Source organism: Triticum urartu, chromosome 7A (assembly GCF_056163025.1).
Source record: "Triticum urartu cultivar PI428250 chromosome 7A, HENAU_Tu73, whole genome shotgun sequence".
Lineage (NCBI taxonomy): Eukaryota > Viridiplantae > Streptophyta > Magnoliopsida > Poales > Poaceae > Triticum > Triticum urartu.
Genome location: NC_141879.1, coordinates 109,991,709 through 110,017,695, shown reverse-complemented (window position 1 = coordinate 110,017,695; position 25,987 = coordinate 109,991,709). Strand labels below are relative to the sequence as shown.

Here is a 25,987-nt window from a genome sequence, read left to right as displayed (position 1 = left end):
ATCCTTCGCTAGTCTCCGCTTATTCCGCAGCTCCTGTTTTGAGTTACAAATATGAGCAACCGCACCGGTATCAAATACTCAGGAGCTACTACGAGTACTGGTAAGGTACACATCAATAACATGTATATCACATATACCTTTGGTGTTGCCGACCTTCTTGTCCGCTAAGTACTTGGGGCAGTTCCGCTTCCAGTGACCACTTCCCTTGCAATAAAAACACTCAGTCTCAGGCTTGGGTCCATTCTTTGGCTTCTTCCCGACAGCTTGCTTACCGGGCGCGGCAACTCCCTTGTCATCCTTCTTGAAGTTCTTTTTACCCTTGCCTTTCTTGAACTTAGTGGTTTTATTCACCATCAACACTTGATGTTCCTTTTTGATTTCTACCTCCGCTGATTTCAGCATTGAATATACCTCAGGAATGGTCTTTTCCATCCCCTGCATATTGAAGTTCATCACAAAGCTCTTGTAGCTAGGTGGGAGCGACTGAAGGATTCTGTCAACGACCGCATCATCCGAGAGATTAACTCCCAGCTGAGACAAGCGGTTGTGCAACCAAGACATTTTGAGTATGTGCTCGCTGACGGAACTATTCTCCTCCATATTACAACTCTAGAACTTGTCGGAGACTTCATATCTTTGGACCCGAGCATGAGCTTGGAAAACCATTTTCAGCTCTTGGAACATCTCATATGCTCCGTGTTGCTCAAAACGCTTCTGGAGCCCCGGTTCTAAGCTGTAAAGCATGCCGCACTGAACAAGGGAGTAATCATCAACACGGGACTGCCAAGCATTCATAACGTCTTGGTTTGCTGGGGTTGGTGCTTCACCTAGCGGTGCTTCAAGGACATATGCTTTCTTGGCAGCTATGAGGATGATCCTCAAGTTCCGGACCCAGTCCATGTAGTTGCTACCATCGTCTTTCAGCTTGGTTTTCTCTAGGAACGCGTTGAAGTTGGGGACAACATTAGTGTGGGCCATTTGATCTACAAGACATATTGTAAAGATTTTAGACTAAGTTCATGATAATTAAGTTCATCTAATCAAATTATTTAATGAACTCCCACTTAGATAGACATCCCTCTAGTCATCTAAGTGATACATGATCCGATTTAACTAGGCCGTGTCCGATCATCACGTGAGACGGACTAGTCATCATCGGTGAACATCTTCATGTTGATCGTATCTTCTATACGACTCATGTTCGACCTTTCGGTCTTCCGTGTTCCGAGGCCATGTCTGTACATGCTAGGCTCTTCAAGTCAACCTAAGTGTTTTGCGTGTGTAAATCTGGCTTACACCCATTTTATGCGAACGTTAGAACCTATCACACTCGATCATCATGTGGTGATTTGGAACAATGGACCTTAGCAACGGTGCACAGTTAGGGGGAACACTTTCTTGAAATTATTGCGAGGGATCATCTTATTTATGCTACCGTCGTTCTAAGCAATAAGATGTAAAACATGATAAACATCACATGCAATCAAATAGTGACATGATATGGCCAATATCATTTTGCTCCTTTTGATCTCCATCTTCGGGGCGCCATGATCATCGTCGTCACCAGCATGACACCATGGTCTCCATCATCATGATCTCCATCATCGTGTCTTCATGAAGTTGTCTCGTCAACTATTTCTTCTACTACTATGGCTAACGGTTAGCGATAAAGTAAAGTAATTACATGATGTATAAGTTGACACGCAGGTCATAAATAAATTAAGACAACTCCTATGGCTCCTGCCGGTTGTCATACTCATCGACATGCAAGTTGTGATTCCTATTACAAGAACATGATCAATCTCATACATCACATATATCATTCATCATATCCTTTTGGCCATATCACATCACACGGCATATGCTGCAAAAACAAGTTAGACGTCCTCTAATTGTTGTTGCAAGTTTTTACGTGGCTGCTATAGGTTTCTAGCAAGAACGTTTCTTACCTACGCCAAAACCACAACGTGATATGCCAATTTCTATTTACCCTTCATCAGGACCCTTTTCATCGAATTTGATCCGACTAAAGTGGGAGAGACAGACACCCGCTAGCCACCTTATGCAACTAGTGCATGTCAGTCGGTGGAACCAGTCTCAAGTAAGCGTACATGTAAGGTCGGTCTGGACCGCTTCATCCCACGATGCCGCCGAATCAAGATAAGACTAGTAACGGCAAGTAAATTGACAAAATCGATGCCCACAACAACTTGTGTTCTACTCGTGCATAGAAACTATGCATAGACCTAGCTCATGATGCCACTGTTGGGGAACGTAGCAGAAATTTAAAATTTTCTACGCATCACCAAGATCAATCTATGGAGTTATCTAGCAACGAGGAGAGAGGAGTGCATCTACATACCCTTGTAGATCGCGAGCGGAAGCGTTCAAGAGAACGGGGTTGATGGAGTCGTACTCGTCGTGATCCAAATCACCGAAGATCCTAGCGCCGAACGGACGGCGCCTCCGCGTTCAACACACGTACGGAGCTAGGACATCTCCCGCGCCTTGATCCAGCAAGGAGGAGGGAGTGGTTGAGGAAGAGGGCTCCAACAGCAGCACGACGGCGTGGTGGTGGTGGAGCTGCAGTACTCCGGCAGGGCTTCGCCAAGCTCTTGCGGAGGAGGAGAGGTGTTGGGGAGGGGAGGGGCTGCGCCTTGGATGGTGTATGCAGCCCTCCCCTTGCCCCTCTATATATAGGGGAAGGAGGAAGGGGGTCGGACCCCTCTAGATGAGATCTAGAGGGAGGGCGGCGGCCAAGGGGAGGGGGGCTTGCCCCCCAAGCAAGGGGGGCGCCCCCCTTAGGGTTTCCCCCCAACCCTAGGCGCATGGGCCCAAGGGGGGATGCGCCCAGCCCATGTAGGGCTGGTTCCCTTTCCTCTACGGCCCATTAGGCCCTCCGAGAGAGGTGGCCCCTCCCGATGGACCCCCGGAACCCCTCCGATGGCCCCGGTACAATACCGATATGTCCCCGAACCTTTCTGGTGACCGTATGACAACTTCCTACGTATAAATCTTCACCTCCGGACCATTCCAGAACTCCTCGTGACGTCCGGGGTCTCATCCGGGACTCCAAACAACATTCGGTAATCACATACAAGTCTTCCTAATAACCCTAGCGTCATCGAACCTTAAGTGTCTAGACCCTACAGGTTCGGGAACCATGCAGACATGACCGAGACAACTCTCCGGCCAATAACCAACAACGGGATCTGGATACCCATGTTGGCTCCCACATGTTCCACGATGGTCTCATCGGATGAACCACGATGTCGAGGATTCAAGCAATCTCGTATACAATTCCCTTTGTGAATCGGTACGTTACTTGCCCGAGATTCGATCGTCGGTATCCCAATACCTCGTTCAATCTCGTTACCGGCAAGTCACTTTACTCGTGTCGTAATGCATGATCCCGTGGCCAACTACTTAGTCACACTGAGCTCATTATGATGATGCATTATCGAGTGGGCCCAGAGATACCTCTCCGTCATACGGAGTGACAAATCCCAGTCTCGATTCATGCCAACCCAATAGACACTTCCGGAGATACCTATAGTGCACCTTTATAGCCACCCAGTTACGTTGTGACATTTGGTACACCCAAAGCACTCCTACGGTATCCGGGAGTTGCACAATCTCATGGTCTAAGGAAATGATACTTGACACTTTAGAAAAGCTCTAGCAGACGAACTACACGACCTTGTGCTATGCTTAGGATTGCATCTTGTCCATCACATGATTCTCCTAATGATGTGATCCCGTTATCAATGACATCCAATGTCCATGGTTAGGAAACCGTAACCATCTATTGAGCAATGAGCTAGTCAACTAGATGCTCACTAGGGACATGTTGTGGTCTATGTATTCACACATGTATTATGATTTCCGGATAACACAATTATAGCATGAACAATAGACAATTATCATGAACAAGGAAATATAATAATAACCATTTTATTATTGCCTCTAGGGCATATTTCCAATAGTCATCTCCAAGGATGGTATTGCCGTCAACCCTGAACGAGTTCAGGCTATTCTCGATTGGACTCCTCCGAAGAATGTCAAGCAAGTCCGAAGTTTTCTCGGTCTCGCCAGCTATTGCCGTCGATTCGTCGAGAACTTCTCCAAGATTGCCAGGCCTCTGACTAATCTGTTGCATAAGGTTGTCAAGTTCGAATGGACAGACAAGTGTCAGGAAAGTTTCCAGGCACTCAAAGACAAGTTGACTTCTGCCCCAGTGCTTGCTCCACCTAATACTAAGAAGGACTTCGTCATTTACTGCGATGCTTCCCGTCAAGGATTAGGCTGTGTCCTAATGCAAGAGCGCGGAGTGATTGCTTATGCCTCTCGTCAACTGCGCCCTCATGAAGAAAACTACCCAGTCCACGACCACGAGCTTGTTGCTGTCATTCATGCACTGAAGCAGTGGCGACATTACCTTCTCGGTAATCGTTGCGAGATCTTCACCAACCACGAAAGTCTGAAGTATCTGTTTACTCAGCCAGATTTGAACCTCCGTCAACAGAGATGGATGGAGACTGTTGCAGACTTTGACGTGGGTATATCCTATACCCCTGGCAAGGCTAATGTAATGGCTGATGCCTTGAGCCGCAAGTCTTACTACAACCACCTCCAGGTTCACAAAGTTCAGCCCTCGCTTGTCGAAGAATTTATAAAGCTAAACCTTCATATTGTTCCTCCTGGAGCACTCACTCCCCCTCCCCTAGAGTTTCAGAAGATGAATCTTCGTGTTGTTACTAAGGGTTCTCTAAATACCCTGGCTATCGTACCAGATCTCGTAGATGGTATAAAGACTATTCAAGGTTATGACTCTGAGGTCCATAAGATTAAACGCCATCTAGCAGAAGGAAAGCCCTCATTCTTCACTATCACCGATGATGGCGCCTTGTACTTCAAAGGCCGCCTAGTGGTACCACGTTCGAGGAAAAACCTGGATCAGACTAAAAAGGTTATGAAAGAAGCTCATGATACGCCTTTGTCTGTTCATCCCGGTAGTACAAAGATGTACCAGGACATCCGTCAGAGATTCTGGTGGTCTAATATGAAGCAGGACATTGCTCGTTATGTTGTTGAGTGTGACGTTTGCCGTCGTATCAAAGCTGAACATCAAAGGCCTGCTAGAACTCTGCAACCTATCTCTATTCCTGAATGGAAATGGGACCATGTTGAAATGGACTTCGTCACTGGATTTCCCAAATTGCATAAAGGTAATGATGCTATTCTTGTCGTCATTGACCGGCTTTCTAAAGTTGCACATTTTCTGGCGGTCAAAGAAACAATCACTGCTAGTCAGCTTGCAACTCTCTACATGTTCACGATTGTTTCACTTCACGGTATTCCACTGGTTATCAGTTCAGACCGTGACAGCTTATTCACTTCAAGATTCTGGGCAAGTTTCCAAGAAGCTATGGGAACTCATCTGTCGTTCAGTACTGCTTTTCATCCTCAGTCGCAAGGGCAGGTTGAACGTGTCAACCAAGTTCTCGAAGACATGCTTTGAGCTTGTGTAGTTTCCTTCGGCAAGAAATGGTAGGAATCTCTTCCATATGCCGAGATCTCTTATAATAATAGCTATCAAGCTAGTGTGAAGATGTCCCCCTTCGAAGTGCTATATGGACGAAAGTGTCAGACCCCTCTGAACTGGTCAGAAACTGGGGAACGTCCACTCTTCGGTCCGGATATTATCCAACAGGCCGAAGAACAAGTCCGCATTATTCACGAGAATCTCAAGACTGCTCAGTCACGTCAGAAAAGTCAGTATGACCGTCATCACCAAGACATGGTCTATCAACTTGGCGAAAAGGCTTATCTTCGAGCTACACCAATGAAGGGTGCTCACCGCTTCGGGATCAAGGGCAAGCTAGCTCCTCGCTATATCGGTCCCTTCACTATTCTCGAAAGGCGTGGAAAAGTGGCATATCAACTGGAGCTTCCGCCGAACCTTTCCCAGGTTCACGATGTGTTCCACGTGTCACAGCTCCGCCGTTGCTTCAAGGATCCAATCCGAGCAGTGGATCATGAAGTGCTCGAATTGCAACAGGACCTCTCCTATAAAGGGCATTCGGTCCGCATTCTCGACCAAGCTGAACGCCGCACACGTCAGAAGGCGATCAAGTTCCTCAAAGTCCAGTGGTTGCACCATTCTGAAGACGAAGCCACTTGGGAACGCGAGGACCGCCTGCGTGAGGAATACCCCGCACTTGTTTCCTTCTACCTCCTAAATCTCGGGACGAGATTTCTTGTAGTGGAGGAGTTTTGTAACGCCCAGATAATCGTGCTACAGTAATCCCCCGTTAATCATGCCACATCACCACGGTTAGTGTTGACAATCTCACGTTAGTTCGAAACCGGTTCAAAATTTAAATTCTAAATATGGCAGACAACAAAGTTTCAAACATTAGAACAAAAATGTTCGGACGGTGCCAAATATTACATAGGTGATTATAGTGAAGAAATCACATGTTTAGAATATACTTAAATGCCCTAAATTAAATAAAACAGAAAAAAAGAAATAAATAAAAGAAAATACAAAAGACAAAACTAACAAAAAAAAGGAAAGAGAGGGAACCCCTCCCTGCTGGGCCGTGGCCCAGCTAGCCACCAGGCCGCCTGGCCGGCCCAACCGGCCGCCCACTCCCCCATTAACCCCACGGTCCACCCGACCGAAACCCTAGCCGTCCCACTTCTCCTCTCGATCCCCCATTCTCCCCTCGCGCCCCCACCTCTCGGTCCCGATCTGGATCGGGGACAGCGGTTCCCCTCGCCGCACGCCCGATGTCGCGACGCAGCGACTCCCCGGATCCCGCCGCCAGAGCTGCCCCGCCGTCCTCTTCGTCGTCGACCTCGTCCCCCTCCTCCTCCTCGACGCCCACTGCCAGTTCCCTACATTACCCCGTGAGCTCCCCCCTCTACTCGTCCGGTCACCGCGCCCATGCGCCGTCCCGCACGCGCACACCGTCGCACAGGCTGCGCCTGGCCCGCTTCGTGTCGTCGCTCCTGCTATTCGGCGCCGGCGCCCATCCGCGCACCGCCCCGACGCCCCACTTCTCCCGCTGCCCAGCCTGGCGCCCTCGCCGTGTCCGCCTCCCGCAGCTCCGCTACTGCCTTGCTCTGCGGCGCTGCCGCTTGCCTGCGCCACCGCGCTCACCGCGCCCTCATGCGTCGCTCGCGCCCGCCATCGACCGCGGCTCCCGCTGCCGCCCCTGACGCCGTTCGTCGGCCGTGCCCCGCAGCCTCCTCGCTCCCGCTCGCGACCCATGGCCGCGCCCCTGTCGCCTCCTGCCGGCCACTGCTGCTGCCCCGCGCCTCCGGCAACAGCCGCGCTAGCGCCCCGCGCGCCCCCTCCCGCCTCCTTCGCGCACCCCGGGGGGGCTCTACACCGCCTCTGGTTGTGCCCCTCCCGCGCGGCACTGGCCGCCGGCACCCCATCGGGTACGGCTGCTCGCCGTGGCCATGCGTGTTGGCCGCGCCCAGGTTTGTCCCGGCCGGTGCCCACGCCCATTAGCCCAGCGCCCGTTAAGCCCCCTTAGGGCCTATGACATATGGGCCCCGCCCACAAAACAGTTAAAAAAGAATTATATATATATATTAAATAAATAAATAATAATAAAATTAATTAATTAGTTAATTAATTAACTTAATTAATTATGTTAACTAACTATTAAACCAAATTAACCTGCTAATTAATCTAACTAAACAGTTAGTTAGGCAATGACATGCGGGACCCACTTGCCAAGTTGACCAGGTCAACTGCTAACGTCATGATGACGTCAGCAAACACTATTCTGGATAATGTTGGTTTAAATTAATTAAATTAATTTTAAAATTAATTTAAATCTTTTAAAATTAATATAAAATAAACCGTAGCTCGGATGAAAAAACTTTGTACATGAAAGTTGCTCAGAACGACGAGACGAATCCGGGTACGTAGCCCGTTCGTCCGCCACACATCCCTAGCATAGCAAACTCGCAACTTTCCCCCTCCGGTTCGTCTGTCCAAAAACGCGAAACTTCGGGGATACTTTCCCGGATGTTTCCCCCCTTCGCCGGTATCACCTACTACCGCGATTGGGCACCCCTAGCATCACGCTTAGTCATGTGGTGCATCGTCATGCATCTGTTTGCATTATATTTATTGTTTCTTCCCCCTTTTCTCTCGTTAGACACCGAGACCGACGCCGCTGCTACCCAGTACGACTACGGAGTTGACGACCCCTCTCTCTTGCCAGAGCAACCAGGCAAGCCCCCCCTTTGATCACCAGATATCGCCTACTCTTCTCTCTACTGCTTGCATTAGAGTAGTGTAGCATGTTACTGCTTTCCGTTAATCCTATTCTGATGCATAGCCTGTCATTGTTGCTACAACTGTTGATACCTTACCTGGAATCCTAAATGCTTAGTATAGGATGCTAGATTATCATCAGTGGCCCTACATTCTTGTCTATCTGCCATGCTATACTATCGGGTCGTGATCACTTGGGAGGTGGTCACGGGTATATACTTATATACATAATATATGATACTTGTGGTGACTAAAGACGGCTCGACTCGTAGGAGTACTCGCGAGTGATTCACGGATTGGGTCCGAAAGGACATTTGTCTCGACGGCCCTCTGAGTGGATCTTTGTGGCGAAGCGGCAGGGTAGGTTGAGACCACCTAGGAGAGAGGTGGGCCTGGCCCTGGTCGGCGTTCGCGGTTATTTCAAGATAACACGTTTAACGAGATCTTGGTATTTGATCTGAGTCTGGCCACTAGCCTATACGCACTAACCATCTACGCAGGGACAGTTATGGGCACTCGACGTCGTGGTATCAGCCGAAGCCTTCGTGACATCAGCGATTGAGCGGCGCGCGCCGGATTGGACCGTAAGCCTGCTCTTGTATTAAGGGGGCTAGTTCTGCTTCCGGCCGCGTACGCAACGTGCAGGTGTGCAATGGGCGATGGGCCCAGACCCCTGCGCCATAGGATTTAGACCGGCGTGCTGACCTCTCTGTTGTGCCTAGGTAGGGCTGCGACGTGTTGATCTTCCGAGGCCGGGCATGACCCAGAAAAGTGTGTCCGGACAAAGGGGATCGAGCGTGTTGGGAAATGTGGTGCACCCCTGCAGGGAAGTTAATCTATTCGAATAGCCGTGATCTTCGGTAACATGACAACTTGGAGTTGTACCTTGACCTTATGACAACTAGAACCGAATACTTAATAAACACACCCTTCCAAGTGGCAGATACAACTGGTGATCGCTCTCTCACAGGGCGACGAGGGGAGGATCATCGGTTAGGATTATGCTACACGATGCTACTTGGTGAACTTACCATCTACTCTCTTCTCCTGCTACAAGATGGAGGTGGCCAAAAGCGTAGTCTACGATAGGACCAGCTATCCCCCTCTTATTCCGGCATTCTGCAGTTCAGTCCACATATGATACCCTTAATCCATTTGATATCGATGCATACATATGTAGTGTAGCTCCTTGCTGGCGAGTACTTTGGATGAGTACTCATGGTTGCTTTGCTCCCTCTTTTCTCCCTTTCTATACCCGATTGTTGCGAATAGACGTTGGAGCCCAGGAGCCAGACGCCACCGTCGACGACGACTACTACTACTCGGGAGGTGCCTACTACTACGTGCAGACCGCTGACGACGACCAGGAGTAGTTTAGGAGGATCCCAGGCAGGAGGCCTGCGCCTCTTTCGATCTGTATCCCAGTTTGTGCTAGCCTTCTTAAGGCAAACTTGTTTAATTTATGTCTGTACTCAGATATTGTTGCTTCCGCTGACTCGTCTATGATCGAGCTCTTGTATTCGAGCCTTCGAGGCCCCTGGCTTGTAATATGATGCTTGTATGACTTATTTTATTTGTAGAGTTGTGTTGTGATATCTTCCCATGAGTCCCTAATTTTAATCATACACGTTTGCGTGTGTGATTAGTGTATGGTTAAATCGGGGCGTCACAGGCAGCCACCACCATTTCTTCCCATTTCCCTCAAAAACCCTCTCGCCCGCACGCGCTCCCGCCCCACACCCGTCATGGACGACGACCTCGACCTCGACGCTGCCGCCGGCCTCACCTCCCTCGCCTCGTCTGGCAAGACGGCCGCCCCCTCCGGCAAAGGCAAGCCTCGTGCCCGGCGCAAGACCGCCTCCGCGCCCAAGCCAAAGGAGGAGGCTTGAGATGAACGCGGAGAAGCAAGCCAATATGCTAGAGATCAAGACCGCCAACGCCAAGACCAAGGCGAAAGAAGTGGCTCTCGCGAGCATGATGACCGGGGCGGAGATCATGAAGGTGGATCTCAACATCGTGTAGCCAAGGAAGAGGCCGTGGTTAGAGAAGATGTAGGCTGACATGCTCAAGTTCACCGACGAGTGATCTCGTGGCCGCAAGCGCCTTCCTTTTTTGTATGACGACTTGTGTGCTGGCATGACCACGAGGCCGCGATTACGTGGACGAACTCAAGTCCCACCCCTTTTTGTGTGCTGGCATCTGTGCCGGCCGCTGGCGAGTGCGCCAGCATGAACTGCGGTGATATTTTTCAAAGCCGGCAATGTATGCCGGCACTGGCATGGTGCCGGCATGATCTATGGCCGCTGGCATGATCTGTGGCCGCGGGCCTTTTCTTAAAATTGAGTGCGGACATGAAATGGGTCGGCGCGTTGGGCGCACTGCCGACCCAAATGCAAAAGAGGGCGGATGCCGGGTGGGCGGTCGACCCAAACAGACAAAAAGCAGACAAATGCACCGTTCGTTTGAGTCGGCCCGTTGGAGTTCCTCTTAGGAGTAACTGTAGCTTAATATAAAAATATATTCTGAATTGATATTTGTAGCCACACGGTCAAGATATTTTCATCAATTTGGTTCTTGTCAAAAAAAATATATTCTATTATACTATTTGCATCAAATGGTTCTTAAGTGGTGATACAAAATTAGTAATAGATACTTCTCAGTTACCTTAGAAATAGTAATTTCTCACATAACCTAAAATTTCATCTCCCATATTCGACTCATCTATATTTGATTAATATTTTGTCACTAACATCAATAATATCATATTTCAACACAAGTAAGCACTCATTTAAGCATTAAAACTCACATCCAAAATATTTGTTGACATTATAATTAATAGTTGCAAGTAAGATATGAGCTATTCAAAATGTCACTAAGTTACCATGCGTTAAAATGTTAGAGTGGTTACCATAAACAATTACAGTTTTGCTAAAGCACACCTAGATGTGCGATAAGTATCACACATCTAAATCAAATATCACTGATCTTACGTGGAGATTCGTGTGAGTATTGTTTTTCCTTTTTCTATTTATGCTTGATTAAGTCATTTTAGATGTGCAATATCTAGAGCACATCTAGATGTGCTCTAGACAGACCCAAATAATTATTGGATAGCATACATTCATCATACAAGCTCTCCTATACTTGATTAATATTTTATAACTAATATAATATCTGCAACACAAGCAAGCACTTCTTTAGCAATATAACTCACATCCATAATACTAATTGGTATTATAATTAGTAGTTGCAACTAACATATTTTCTACAAAAAAAATGCCATTTGGTTAACATGAATTAACAGGCTACAGTGTTTCCTGCAAAAAATGTTAACACTATAAATTTGAATTGACCATGCACGTTTGCAGCGCGATAGCTTTCACAGAAATTTTAAGATGGTCCCAACTATTATGGACCCTTCATTATTTTTGATCGAGTGACATAGATTGAATGTGATGGCCTACTACCTCCCACAAGGTAATAGATCAACCATAATAGGTATAAGCCATATTTGTTAACTGTTAGACAAACCAAAATTGAAAAAATAAACATTACGTCCATAGAGGGCGAGACCGAGTAGAGGAAATTATTCCATTCCTAATTTATGTGATTGAGGCCCTTAAGTGATGTGGTTTATATACGCAAATGTTGCGAGGTCATAGAAGATAGGAATGATTTGTTCTCCCGGTGATAATACTAACATTGGAAAAAAATGCACACTTGCATGGTCATGTACAATGGCAAACTTTGTTTTATTGAACTGTGAACTTCATTAAATAAAGAACATGTAAAGAAAACATACTTATTGGTTTATATTAGTCCTCTATTTGTATTCAATGTGATTTCATCTTAATTTTTTTAAGAAATCAAAAATAACCTAGGCTTTTCAGGATCTAAGAGCATCTCTAACCGATCCCTATAATTTAGTGCAAGGTATGGTCGTGTATCCTCTAGCAAAGAGTATTTGCTCCCCTAAAAAATTGACGTTTCTAACCGATCTCCTAAACTTATAGTGGAGTAAAAGAATGTCAAGCTCATTTAATTTTGGGCATCTAGCAAATTTATCGCTATCAATAGATCAATGTACTCTTCTTCCAACATCAAAAGTTCCATCTTTTCTACTTACATTTTTGAGCAAACAATGAGTTTCAAATCGGGATGAATCTGAAAAACAACCATACAAAATGGAACTCACTCTGTCCTTTTCACACTTGTAGAAAAACCATTCGGGATGTTTCGGCATGCTTGAGACGAGGTGCAACACTAACCGCCAGCAGTGATCACACTTGATGACCGTTAGAGGTACACCGATGAGCTGTTGTCAAGGGCCGAGCCCAGCCGACCGGGGAGGGGGGTGCCAGCTATTGGTTGATGGTTAAGATGTGAGTGGTGAGAGGAGGAGGACATACTGAGAGGCGCCGCAGAGCGGTCGAGGTGGCTGCGCGGGCGACGACGGTGACCTCGAATCTGGCGATAGACGTAGATCCATCAATTTGGGCGCCCGTGACTGAGTGACTAAATCAACCGGCGACGAGGAGTGCGGGGGGTGCTACGGGGGTCGGCGATGGTGTGTGGTGGCCGGTGGAGGCAACTAGGTTGGCGTCGGAGTGGATGCTGTGCAGGGTGGGGAGGGTGTGTCCGAGGGAGGAGTGGGAAATTTTACTTCTCAGGTGCGCGACCGAGTATATTTAGAAGTCGGGGCGGCCATAAAAGATGAAGTTTACTCCTCTAATCATTGTAAGGGATCGGCTAGGTGCGGTTTAGAGGAAGAAAACTGAAACTTTACTCCTTCAAAGATTTTTAGGGATCGGTTAGAGATGCTCTAAGCTTACAATTTTTGCCTATATTCTTTGTCGTTCATGATAATTAGTAAAATGAACATGAAGTTGAAAGATCATGGTAAATGCAAAATAACTTCTCTGATTTACCAGACGTATAGAGCAGGTTTGAGCGGTCTGGATATAGATGCTATTACCTTCGGTGAGGTAAGACGGAGCATGTTAAAACTTCTCTAGCTTACAGACATGTTCTGCATCTCAAGTTGGGTTTAGGGGACTCCATTCTCCTTGTGATGGAGAATGGGTGGTCTGTCTGCTAACACAATTTCTGCATCTTTTCTTCCTTTTTCCTTGTACCTTGGATGGGAAAGGAACGTGCTGGCGAACCGATGGACCTGCGTTGGCGAGAACAAAAAGAAAGGGAGGACCTGCATGCGGTGTGCCTGCAAAAGGACGGTCGGGCAACACGCATGTACGTAGTAGTACAACCGATAGACCTGCAAAAAGCACAGGGAGAAAACTACTGTAGCTTTCTCTTGGAGAGGAGCCAACACGTGACGGCTTGGCCTCACAAAGGCTGCTTGTTTTTACCACGACCACGGACCACCATGGATGAACGAAGAGGCATCCGCTTCCTCTCGAGTCTCGCTCGTTGGCATTTACGTTTTCACTGCTGCTGCTACGTATACAAGCCTGCCTGCGCTTCATGTTAATGGTTGGCTCATGTGATGCTTGTGGGTGTAAATTCTGTGCAAACCCGGTGCTTGCTGACCATGTGTGGTGTGACCGTGGTTCTGGCTGGGGATGCACCTGCGTTTTCTGGGACATGTGTGTGTGCGCGCCGAAAGGCAGCCTCCAAGGCGCAAACATTTCGTAGCAAAATATTTGTTTCCTGTTGATGCAGGGATATGGTGGCGAGGCTAGATAAATATAAAGAGCTAATTACTCCCACAATACATAAAAATATTGCAGTGCGGTAACAATATCATACATATACATAATCGTGAAAATCCCGTAAAAGTGGTACAACAACTTACCTAACAACACATTTTAATAAGCTTCCTACGCTCAAATGCTCCCTGGTGAACAGTAAAATTGAAAAAAAAATGTACAAATGTCTGAATTTTTTCTGAGATCAACTTTGACAAATGTTTTGTGTGCCTGCCAAATTTCGTCACGAAAGAACATTCGTTGAAGTCTTTGAAAAAAAAACGACGCTCCAAAAATGCTATTTCTGAAAGCATTTTGGACTGCTGATTTTTTTCGTGATGAAACTTTTTAAATTTTGTCTTATTTTACTGTTCACCCCGATCTCATTTGAGCTCAGGAGTAGAAGAGGACTTTCAAATTATTCCTAATAACACTTAATTTTGTGTGTGCCTATGATCATCCACATAGAAACATAAGAGAGCACCCAACACAGATATATCAAAAATGGAAATTAACGGACCAAATATCACACATTCATATCTTTTGTGACATAAATATTTCTCCACTAAACCATGATAATCCATAGATGAGCCTAGGCTTACAAACAGCAAATTCGAAAAACTACTGCCTCCATCCCATAATATGAGAACGTTTTTGACACTACACTAGTGTAAAAAAACTTTCTTATATTATGTGACGGAGGGAGTAGCAAACATAAACAAAAAAAAAATCATGAAATGTTTTCGCACCAAAGATGCTCGAGTGTGTTGGGGTGTGCATTTTTTTGTGGCGAAATCACATTCGAGGAGGCGTAGACAAGAAAAGGGGTCTCCAAAATGTATTTTTTCAAAGTTCTTTGAGAGTCGATTTTGTTCTTTTTGTGAGAGCTCCTGGAATGTTATTTGTCCATGACATTTTGCACACTCCTAGAACACTCGAGCATCTTTGGTGTAAAAAAATCATTTTTCTCCGAAAAACATGTCTGAATATACTGTTCATGCAGGGGCGATGCACCTTAGCACCAAAACGATGTCCTCATTGAACCATTTCTTTAGTTTTATCAAAGGTCCCGACTTCTCGATAATATGAATTTAGATCACCCAAACTACTGAACTAAACTAAGAGTTGATCAGACTGAAAACATGTTGACAAGAGTTGGCACCTGAACTCTCGGGGCACCGGTCAATCTCGGTCGATGACTCCAGTAGCAAACTTTTACATCGCGTCACCTCCTAGATTTAAAGGATGTACCATTGCCAACCAACTATTGACATATATATATAACCGATGTAATTCATTCTTCCCTAGAATAAAATCAGTTCTTTTTGTATCTTTTTTGAAAAAATACTGCAACAAATTTGTTTAACTAGGTCGTTGTGTTGATCTTAGTTCCACACCTTAAAGCCCCCATAGTGTAAGAATATTGTAGGAATCCGGTATGACCAATGTAATTTATCATGTGATTTAATTAAAACAATTACCGTAAATAGTTGCTAAAAATAAAAGTCTGGAATCCTTTAATTCCTCTTTTCTCCTTCCATTAATCATATACTTATTTTTTTTGAGCATCAGTACAGACACAAGCGCTTATATACACGCGCATACACTCACCCCTATGAACGCACACACGCACACCCTACCCCCATCGCCGGAAATCCTGAAATAAATTCAGGAATAATGCGAGCACCAGGATTTGAACCCTGGTGGGTTGAGGATACCACTGTCCACCTACCAACTCAACCACAGGTTGATACTTATGATGTACGTGTGTGCAAGTAAATATACCTGTCAATATATACACTGTGATGGTTATACAATGATTTTTGACAGAGAAAAATGGCTGAAGCCAGAAAAAATATTCAGGCACCTATCACATAGGTGCTCCGATGTTTAAATACAGATCTAAATATTTGCACTTTAGACCAGGTGCCAAGTTAATGTACAAATGATATATGTATAAACACAAGTTAAATACGTACTATCTTCGTCTCAAGATATAAAACGTTTTTGTAGGCCAGTTTAGCATATGAAATGTTTTATATGGTTTTATCATTTATGTCATTAGTTGTGTCCCACTACTCACTTTTGCCACTAGAAATTTTAACTGCTTAAAAATGCCACTAGACATCATTGTTGTCAACTCAAAGCTCGTTTACCATGTCATATTACCAAAATACACATGGACCCACATGGCAGTTCGTCCCTTATCTTACTACAGTAAAGTGTGGTCCCACTCGATCTCCAACATTGTTCTTATTTTCCTATAAATTTTTTGCTTGCTTACTCATATCAAGTGCGGCCTAACTTATCATTGTGAGATAGAGAAAGCTGACATGAGGGTCTACAGGTATTCTTGTCATATAACATGGTCAACAGGTTTGACCTGATAGTAACAGTGTCTAATGGCATTTTTAAGCAAAGATCTAACAAAATGATGGCAATTTTTAGGTGCCTAATGGCATTTTGGAGCAAGCATCTTACTGAGTGATGGCATTTTTGAGCAGTTGTAATTTTTAATGGCAAAACTGAGTAGTGAGACACACCTAGTGACATAAACGATAAAAATCCTTTATTTTAAGACAATGGTAGTAGTAAATAGAAAGTCACTTTGCAGGACGAGCTTCAGTTAGCCCTATATTTGAATAGTGCCAAAATTGTATTTTGAAGTTCTAAAGAAATATGGAAAGAATTCAACTTGTTTATATGGATGTATATTACACATATGCAAATTATGCTGAAATAAATAAGCATGTGAGTGACACAAAAATAACAAAATCATGATTTTGAAAAAATAAACAGTGCATGTATTCACTATTTAAAAATTACCATTTCACGATTTTGTATAGCTCATGCGCTTACTTATTTCATCAACAAATTTTACACATCCCCCGCAAAAAAACAAAATGTACACATGTGTAATATACATTCATATGTTCATGTGGAATTCTTTTTAGATTTTTCTAAACCTTTAAATGTGACTTTCAAACTATTTAAAATAAGGTCCTCCATTGCACCCGGGCTCCAAAAATCCACTCTCTGCTGAACACACATCAAGCAAAATATTTCTGTTTCATTTGCCCACGGTGCTCGATTGTCTGCTGAGCATGGAACAAGAAAGCCACATAGCAATGGCTGCTGCATTGTGTATCTGACGAAACTGCAGCTACAAAATTTGGTGATCTCCCGGATTGAATCGTTCTGCGTTACTCGATTGCATCGAGGAGGAAAACGATCAGCGAGCTACTCAAGCGGCACGACCAGCCGGAGCGTGACGGCCTCGCCAGCGCTGGTACCCCTCCAGCGCGAGCTCCGCGCGCCGCCGGGCGTTCTCTTCGGAGGCCAGAAGCTCCTGCACCGCCGCCGCCGCCTTGGCGCTCTCCAGCTCCGCCTCCGCCGCGGCGAGCTTGGCCTTGGCCTTCACCAGCTCCGCCTCCGCCGCGGCGAGCTTGGCCTTCGCCTTCACCAGCTCCGCCTCCACGGCCCGGTTCGCCGCGGCGAGTTCGGCGTTCGCCTTAGCCGTCTCTGTCTCCGTGGCACGCTTCGCGGCGGCCATCTCGGCCTTCGTCTTCACCGCCTCCGCCACGGCCGCGGCGGCCATCTCGGCCTTCGTCTTCACCGCCTCCGCCACGGCCGCGGCGAGTTCGGCCTTCATCTTCACCGCCTCCGCCTCTGCCTCTCGCTTGGCGGCGGCGAGCTCGGCCTTCGTCTTCACCACATCCGTCAGAGACGCGGCGAGCTGGGCCTTCGTCTTCACCACCTCCGCCTCCGCTGCTTGCTTCGCTGCGGCGAGCTCTGCTTTGGTCTCCTCCAGCTCCGCCACCTTCGCGGCGAGCTCGTTCTTCGCCCCCTCCAGCTGCTCCCGCAGCGCCGCGGCTTCGCGCTCCCAGGCCTGAACACAAACAAGATGATCGAGGACTCCCGACAAACACCTACCGATCGAACGATTTCCCATGGCATTTGCTGGCAATACCTGCCGAATCGCTGCGCCGTCGGAAGGCTCGTTCGCCGCAAACGCGCGCTCCTGCGGCTGCGCAACGGAGCAATGCAGGTGCATCAGCTCCCGTGCAGCCTTCGTGGTGTCTCCGTCGTGCCTGCAGGGGAAATGCTGTGGCGGTGGCGAGCGCACGCTGGACAACACTGAAAGAGGCGAAACCTCCTCCCCGCCGTCGGCTTCCTCCCAAGTCCTCTTCTTCGCCGACGCCGACGCCGACGCTTGCGCGGCCGTCTTCTCCCCCTGCTCCCCGCTTGTGTCATGGACGGAGGGATCCGTACCTAGATAGCACGCAACACCATCCTAAGGGCTCGATGAAACAGGGGAATCAGAGGGATTTGGAACAGAATAATACGAGTTGAGGAAGGCGGCGGCGGCGGGGATGCGGCAGTAAGGCGGCTGCGGGGCCTTGAGCACGTAGGAGGAAGCAGGTTCCTGAGATCAACAGCGGCGCCACCATGAGCACTTAGCAGCTTCAGCATCGACTGGCTTTCCTCAACGGTGAGCACCGGGTTGCAGGAGGAGCGGTTGGACCGCTCGCGCCACTCCACGGCGCAGGGCCACGGCTCCGGCGACGAGAGGAAGAAGAACTCGTGTTTCCACTTGATGGAGTTGGCATCCGGCTTCGGCAAACCCCTGAAGCACAAGCCGGAGCTGTCCCGCCTGGGCCGGAATGAGTACCAGCCTTTTTCGTGCTCCTGGCAGAGACTGCACATCACGAAGAAACGCCGGAACACCGCGAGCGACGGCGGCACCCCAGCGGAGTCGCAGAGCGCGTGGAAGCCCGCCATGGCGCGCCACCCGTTGGGCGAGAGCTGCGCCGGCGCGATGCCGAAGTGGGCGAGCACCTCGCGGAAGAAGCGGTGCAGCGGGACGCGCATCCCGGCCTTGAGCGCCCTCGCGTACACGCAGATGGCCCCCGGCGGCGGCGTCGAGTTCGCGCGCAGGTCGCCTGCGGGGCGCGCGGTGAACTCCTTGGGTACGCCGTACTTCTCGCAGAGCGCGTCGACCTCGTCCTGGGTGCGCAGGGACGAGGCGAAGCCCTCGGCGCCCGTGGCCCTCGACGGCACGGCGGCGTAGGCGGAGAGGAGTTCGGCCGCGGTGACGACGCCATGTTCCGGGTTGACGGAGGAGGAGGTAGGCATGGTGCGCGTCGGTGCTGCTGCCAGCCGGCGGCGTCTCCTCCGTTCCTGCCCTGTCCTGCAGACTGCAATGACCCCCTTTTGACTATGGGAGTAGCTAGAACTCATCTAGATGAAAAGTAATTTGGTCTCATTCACCTAAAAAACAAGAACGGATATAACTTACGTCAGCACACACGCATCTTATAACATCACATCCAATGGCTATAAAAGGTGAATGAGACCAAACTAAATCTCATCTAGATGAGTTCTAGCAAAACTGTTTGACTATATCTTGACCGAGAATCTTTCAGGCTTGAGGCCGATTTGGGCTTCGTTGGCTGGTCTCCAAAGAAAAGGATGAGACAAACGGAAGTGAAGTTTCTCAAAGCTTGGATGAAGAGTAAAATAAATAAAAATATAAAAAGTATATATAATATTGTTTTGCCAGATGTTCTAAGATCTGGCAAAATTTCATTATGAAATCACATTTCTAAAAGGCGCGGCAAAAAAAATCGATACTTGAAGATGCTACCCCTCGTAGGTCGGCTGTGCCATGTAGAAGAGGCGTCCTCAACTTCGATCTACTCCGATTTGCGCTGATCCCGGTCCCTGGCGGCTTCGGTTGCCAATTATCGGACATCGGCTGCGCGGATTTGATGGGTTGGGGCTGATCCAGGGGAAACCCCTGGCCGGCGCGGCGGCCACACCAAAGACGTTGCCTTTGGGCATCGTTTCCCTTGCTGAAGGCTTCAATGGGATCCCCTTTCCTTCCACCCTGCCCATGAGCTCAGATGAAAACCTCAGGTCCTCTTTTCCTGACGATAAGGGCATTTTGGTGGCATGTTCCTTCCTGAAAGTGTCGTCCAGGGACTGCTTGAGTGGTGGTGGAGTTGTGCGTGATTCAACGATGGCATGTGGTGGCCTTATCTCATCTTCGGCAACCTGCTCTTGTCCAGGTGCGCGAGAGTTCCAGCCGCTGGTGTGAGGGGATTGGTGTCCCTTCCTCGGTGTGGGCGGTAGGCCTTTGGCTTTGGTGATTCCTATCCTTGACCGGTGCATGGTGTTGCATCCTTTTGGCCTTCTCCCGGGTTTCAGCGCCTTCGTTCGACAACTCTCGTCTGGTTTTCTACCTTGCTGCTGTCGACGACAGTGATTGGGTGGTCGGTTCTCCATTTCATGTGGGTATATTCCTCGTGCCTCTCCTTTGGCAGCTTGGGCACTTTGATTTGGGTTTTAGGGTGAACTACTCCGTCGGCCACTGGGGCGGCACCCGTCGAGCTTGGGTGAAAGGGTAGATGCCCTTTGCGGCGGCGGAATCAGATCGTGTGTAGCCCCTGTTTGGTCCTTTGGTGGCAGTCGGCGACACAAAACATGCATGGTGGTGCCCTCCTCTCGTCGCCTTAGTAGATTAGCTAGTTTCGGCATAGTGGCGTTCGATGGTATTGGTGTTGTGTGCTCACTGCCTTCAAGTTGTTCTATTGAGCACATTGAATCTTCAATTCTGCTTTTCTTTCTTTCTCGTTGTAAGTTGCAGTCATGTAATTCTAATCGGTCGATGGCTTTGTTAATTCAAAACCGGGATCTTCTTGAACCTTCGTTCTAAAAAAGGGGAATATAGCATCGACTGAGACATAACGAAGTTTCAGTCGACCGAGACTTAGTAAAACTGAAATGAGAAACAAGAACCTTAGTGACTATGTAAGATGTGAGTTTGTACTAGGAGTGTTGGGATTTCATGTTTCTTTTATTATTTGGATTGGCATTTGGGGAAGATCATGTAGTGTTTTCTTTGTAATGCCGTGTTTTGGGGCGTCTTCTTGGCACTATGGTTTTATGTTATCTTCTAATCAATTTTCATACTTATATAGGGAGTTCCTTGTACTAATGGTCGCATGTAATATATTGATTTTATATTGTCAAATATTGATGCTTTTTTCTAGGTGGTGAGAAGGTGGGCGTGATTTATGTGTTTTTATAGGCCTGTTGTTGTCGATTGATTGGAAAAGTCGCTTATCCATTCAGAATTGTGACCAAATCCAAAATTGAAAACCTCAAATTGAATGAGAGTGCTCCTTAAAAGTCATTGATCAGGTCAAAATTATGAACCAAATTCAATATTTGACACTTCTATTAAATGGGAGAGCTCCAAAGTTAGGTAGCGTAGGAAATTAAATAGAATCGTGAACCAAATTCAAAATTGAACACCTCATTTGAATCAGAGGGATTCTTGAGAAATCGTTGAGCCAGACAAAGTTGTGAGCCAGATTCAAAATTGAACACTTCGATTGAATGGGAGAGCTTCTATGTTAAGGAGCATAGTGAATTAGAAGATGCTTACTATATGCAATAGTAGAAGAATTTAGAAGGGAAAAAACGTGTCAAAACATAACATTTATGGGCCTCTTTGATTCACAACAATCTAAAAAGAGAAAAGTAAGTTTTTGGTCCGTCAAGTTCCCCAAAAATATAGACTTGGTCCCTCAAGATCTTTTGGTAGACATTTGGTCCTACAAGTCTCAAAACGGATAAGTTTCGTCCAAAACCAGATTTTGATCGTGTTTTCACCGATTAATAGTAAATCTAAAAATATATAGAAAAAATGAATTTTTGTGGCAACCAAGATGATTAGGTGCGTGAAAATTTATGTGGTGTTTCGACATTCGTGGAGCTTGTGGCAAAAAATATCAAATTTTGCCTCAAAAAAATGTCAAAAATTGTTCTTTTTGTAGAGCTCCTCGGATGTTATTTGACCACAAACATTTACACGCACCTAGCGCACCCAAGCATCTTGGTTGTCACAAAATTTCAGATTTTTTTGCTATTTTTTGATTTTACTGTTCATCGATCAAACTTGGTCAACGTACTCAAAATCTAGTTTTGGACCAAACTTATCTGGTTTTGAGAGTTGAAGGATCAAATGTCTACCAAAAAATGCCGTGGCATCGATTCTATACTTTTGGGAAACTTGAGGGACCAAAAAGTAAGTATTAAAAATCACATCCAAAATATTATTCGACATACATCACACAAGCTAGGGCATGAGCTATGGAGGCTACACCGTCGAGCTCTGCCTCGCTGATCCACGCAGTAGTTAAAATCGCACGAAGCAATAATTTTCACCCAACCTACCCAATGCAGCATCCATCACCTCACCGAGAGGGACGGGAACTTGGTGCTCTCGGGTTCTGGCGCACCCTATATGCGCCAAAAAAATTAGTAATTCACAAAAAGTTCAAAAGATTATAAATCTTCTTTGGAATCAAACATGATCAGGTATTCTACTCGTATAAAAAGTTTGGACAAGAAATGACTCATTTCGACTTCAGGGCAAAAAAGAGAAGTTTACGACGACAATATAGCATGTATAGTACTTGTATATAGCGTTTTTTGCCAAATCTTCGACCTAGGATGCAACACAAGTCATTCTCCGATGAATCTTTTTATACGACTACAATACTTGATCATGTTTGATACCAAAAAAGATTTGAATTTTTTTGAACTTTGTTGAATTACTTTTTTTTTTTGCATATACTCTGTCTCGCCGTATGTTTTGTCCCGAAGCCCCCGATCGATCCCTTTTCTCCTGCCTCCCCAGTCCCCACGCATGGATGAGTTGAGTTGGTGAGAGCGAAAAGAAAGCGAGGAGCAGCCAGCGTGGTGCAGTCTTGCAGAGGAAGCTGTTCTTTTTTCCTTTTTTGAACGAACAGAACTGCCTGCCTTTGGTTGCCTGACAAAAGCTGTTTTCTTTCTTATTCTTCTGCTTCTTCTTTTTTTCTGAACACGAAGCTGTTTTCTCTGTACATGGTTCAAAACGGCCTCACGATCCGAGCGGCAACGGAGCAGCCTCGTTGGCTCGTTGCTCATGCATGCGCATGGTCTCGGAAACATGCAAGAATCACTGCGTTGCATTTTACTAGTACTGTACCACTACCACTTGTGATCCATGGAGCGGGCGAGAGAACGGAAACGGAAGAAAAGAAAGCAGCCGTGGTGCAGCAGACTGTGGCGGAAACAGGCGACGGAGGAAGCAACGACAAAAGACTTTCCAACGACTGACCATGTTGGAAACACGACCGGGTAAGCTGGAGCTGGACCGAGGAGGGCTGCCACTTCTCCGCTTTTCTTCTTCTTCTCATTTGATGATGACTCTCCTTTCTGTGCGTGCATATGGCCGTCCACGCCCACACACGAACTGACCGGAGCACGGGTATGCGTCTTCTCTGCATAAAAAGGAAAAAAATAATCAAGTAAATCATAATCCTTTTTTAGCATAAAAAATGTGAGCATGAGAATTTAAACCCTGATGGGCTGGAAATACCACAGTCTCTTTAACCATCCAACCATAGATTGGTTCCCGAGTAAATCATAGTCCTTGCGGTGTACATTTGCCAACTGTTTTTTTTCGCGAATACGCTTGGAGGCGTATCATTCTATTGATAGATAGGGTAGAGAATACGGAGTTATGGTTTCGTCTTGTCGTGCACAGAGAAGCGACAATAGGGAATCCCATGAGCCAGAGAAAGCCCCAAGTTACACGAATCATGTTACGGGAACTATCCTATCCAGTCCCTTGGCTACAGCTCGAGCCCAGCGCTCTGCCTCAGCCTTGATTGCATCAAGCAGTTCATCAGTCGAAGGTCAGGCGCCATCAAAGATAATAGCGTTACCGTGCTTCCAGATGGCCCAAGCGGTAATGATGTCTCGTGTGCTATCGGCCGATCGATCTTTCGGTCGGTGCGGGCAGGCCTCGGATGGTGTGGCCGTTTTGAACCATGTAGAAAGAAAGCAGCTTTCGTCAGGTTTTTGCTTCTCTGCAACACTGCAACCAAAGGCATGCAGTTCTGTTCGTTCAAAAAAGGAAAAAAGACCAGCTTCTTCTGCGACACTGCACCACGCTGGCTGCTCCTCGCTTTCTTTTCGCTCTCACCAACCCAACTCATGCGTGCGTGGGGAGGCAGGAGAATAGGGATCGATCGGGGGCTTCCAGAGAAAAGATGCGACGAGAAAAAAGTACCGGCTCTCGGTGAGGCGATGGATGTTGCATCGGGTCGGTTGGGTGAAAATTATTGCTTCGTGCGATTTTAACTACTGCGTGCGATTTAAACTACTTCTGCACCCCTATTCTGCGAATATACATCCGAAAGTTTATAGAAATGAGTATGAACATTCACATTACCAAGTTTTTCTTTCATTTTCTTTCTTCTTTAGGATAATACCAATGTAATTCATTCCTCCCAAGGCTTCTGTTTTTGTTTTCATTTTTTGTATTTGTTTTTTTTACCGCAACAATTTTTGTTTAACCGGGTCGTTGTGTCGATCTTAGTTCCACCATCTTAAAGTCCATAGTGTAAGAATATTGTTGGAATCCGATATGACCGGTGTACTTATCATGTGATTAATTAAGAAAAATTCCTTAATTCCCTTTTTTGTCTCCTTCCATTAATCATATAATTTTGATGTACGTGTGTGCAAGTAAATATACCTGTCAATATATAAACTGTGATGGTCATATAGTGATTGTTCATAGGAAAAAAATGGCTAAAACCAGAAAAAATCAGGCACCTGTCACACAGGTGGTCCCAACTTTAAAATGCCGATCTAAATACTTTGACTTGAGACCAGGTGCCTATACACCACAAGTTAAATAGGCACTATCTTCGTCAGGTAGTAGTAAACAAGTACTAAGATGCTTGCAGCTTCATAGATTTTTTTAAAAAGAAATATACTAATATCACGGAGATACCAATTACATCCAACCTGTGCATCAACAAAAAATCATAAAGACATCTAAGATACACACAATCTGGAAAAAAATTGGCCTTGGTAAAGTGATCAACTCCTCTCAGCATCAGCACATAGCCAGCACCAAAGACAGCATTCTGAAAACATAAAAGGCCTTCAAAAACGACGTCTTCAAGAAGAAAATAATACATAAGCGCTGTCGTTGTTGCAGCTTCATAAATGTCTGCTGAACACACATCAAGCAAAACATTTTTGTTTCATTTGCCCACAGTAGTCGATTGTCTCCTGAGCGTGAAACAACAAAGCCACGTAGCAATGGCTGCTGCATTGTGTATGTGACGAACCTGCAGCTACATAGAATTGGTATGCGACTCTGCGTTACTCGATCGCATAGAGGAAAACGATCAAATACGGCCAATTCTAACACTTTGCGCGCGCAATGTGAATCATCGTCGTTGCCGCTTCATATGGATGCGAGCACCTTGCATGTGCCTGGCTTTTTTCCCTCTCTTTTCCTGTACACGCACTGACACATGCATGTCTTACATCAAGACATGCATGTGTACTTTATCTTCCTTCTCTCTTCTAATTCCATCATTTTTCATTTTGTCTTGACAATTTAGATGGTTTATATCTTTAAAACCATAATTGCGTTTTTGAAACTTTTTACATATTTGAACTCGTGGCGTCAAGCCCTTCAGAACAAGATCAGTTTTGGATACAGTTGAAATACATTTTTGTTTGAAACAGTGAAGAACTTTCTGAATAGTCGGTTTGCACTTTATTAGAAATATTAAAGAACTTCCCTAGAAATTTTATTCGGAACCGAAGAACTTTGTTAACACGTTGTCTAAACTTTGTCATAAAAATCAGAAGAAATTTATATACACAGTGTGATTTTTAGTTCATGATGGGTTAAAAAAAGGAATCTCCAGAATATCAATTTGTATGCGATCTTAATTAGCATCCACATAGGTTAGGCACACAATTAAAAAGTTGATAGTCACATAACTTGCGTCGGATGTGTAGTTTGGTGTTAAAACTTAAAAAATACGGTTTTTTGGTCATCTAACTTGTGTTTCGGTGCAAATACGATCACTCTGGCTGTCTGCACGCGTAT

At 46.3% G+C, this 25,987-nt stretch overlaps 1 protein-coding gene across 3 annotated transcripts; it reads right to left on the bottom strand.

Annotated features, from left to right (window-relative positions):
- Positions 1-16,929: 16,929 nt before the first annotated feature.
- On the bottom strand, positions 16,930-19,219 carry LOC125523331 (uncharacterized). Of its 3 annotated transcripts, XM_087534905.1 has the most exons (4): positions 18,357-19,219; positions 17,981-18,282; positions 17,594-17,899; positions 16,931-17,548 (listed from the first exon to the last, which is right to left on the bottom strand). In XM_087534905.1, the coding sequence occupies exons 1-4, from the start codon at positions 19,144-19,146 to the stop codon at positions 17,255-17,257; spliced, it is 1,692 nt and encodes a 563-aa protein (XP_087391031.1). In that variant the 5' UTR covers positions 19,147-19,219; the 3' UTR covers positions 16,931-17,254. The 3 variants fall into 3 exon arrangements, with proteins under 3 accessions (XP_048544336.2, XP_048544335.2, XP_087391031.1); XM_048688379.2 differs by having other exon boundaries at positions 16,930-17,899; XM_048688378.2 differs by having other exon boundaries at positions 16,930-18,282.
- Between the last annotated feature and the right edge of the window lie 6,768 nt (positions 19,220-25,987).

Coding starts and splice junctions, on each gene's coding strand:
- LOC125523331 (XM_048688378.2), bottom strand. CDS start 19,146: ATGCCTACCTCCTCCTCCGTCAACCCGGAACATGGCGTCGTCACCGCG. Junction 18,283..18,356: donor GCCGCCGCCTTCCTCAACTC/GTATTATTCTGT, acceptor CGTGCTATCTAG/GTACGGATCCCTCCGTCCAT.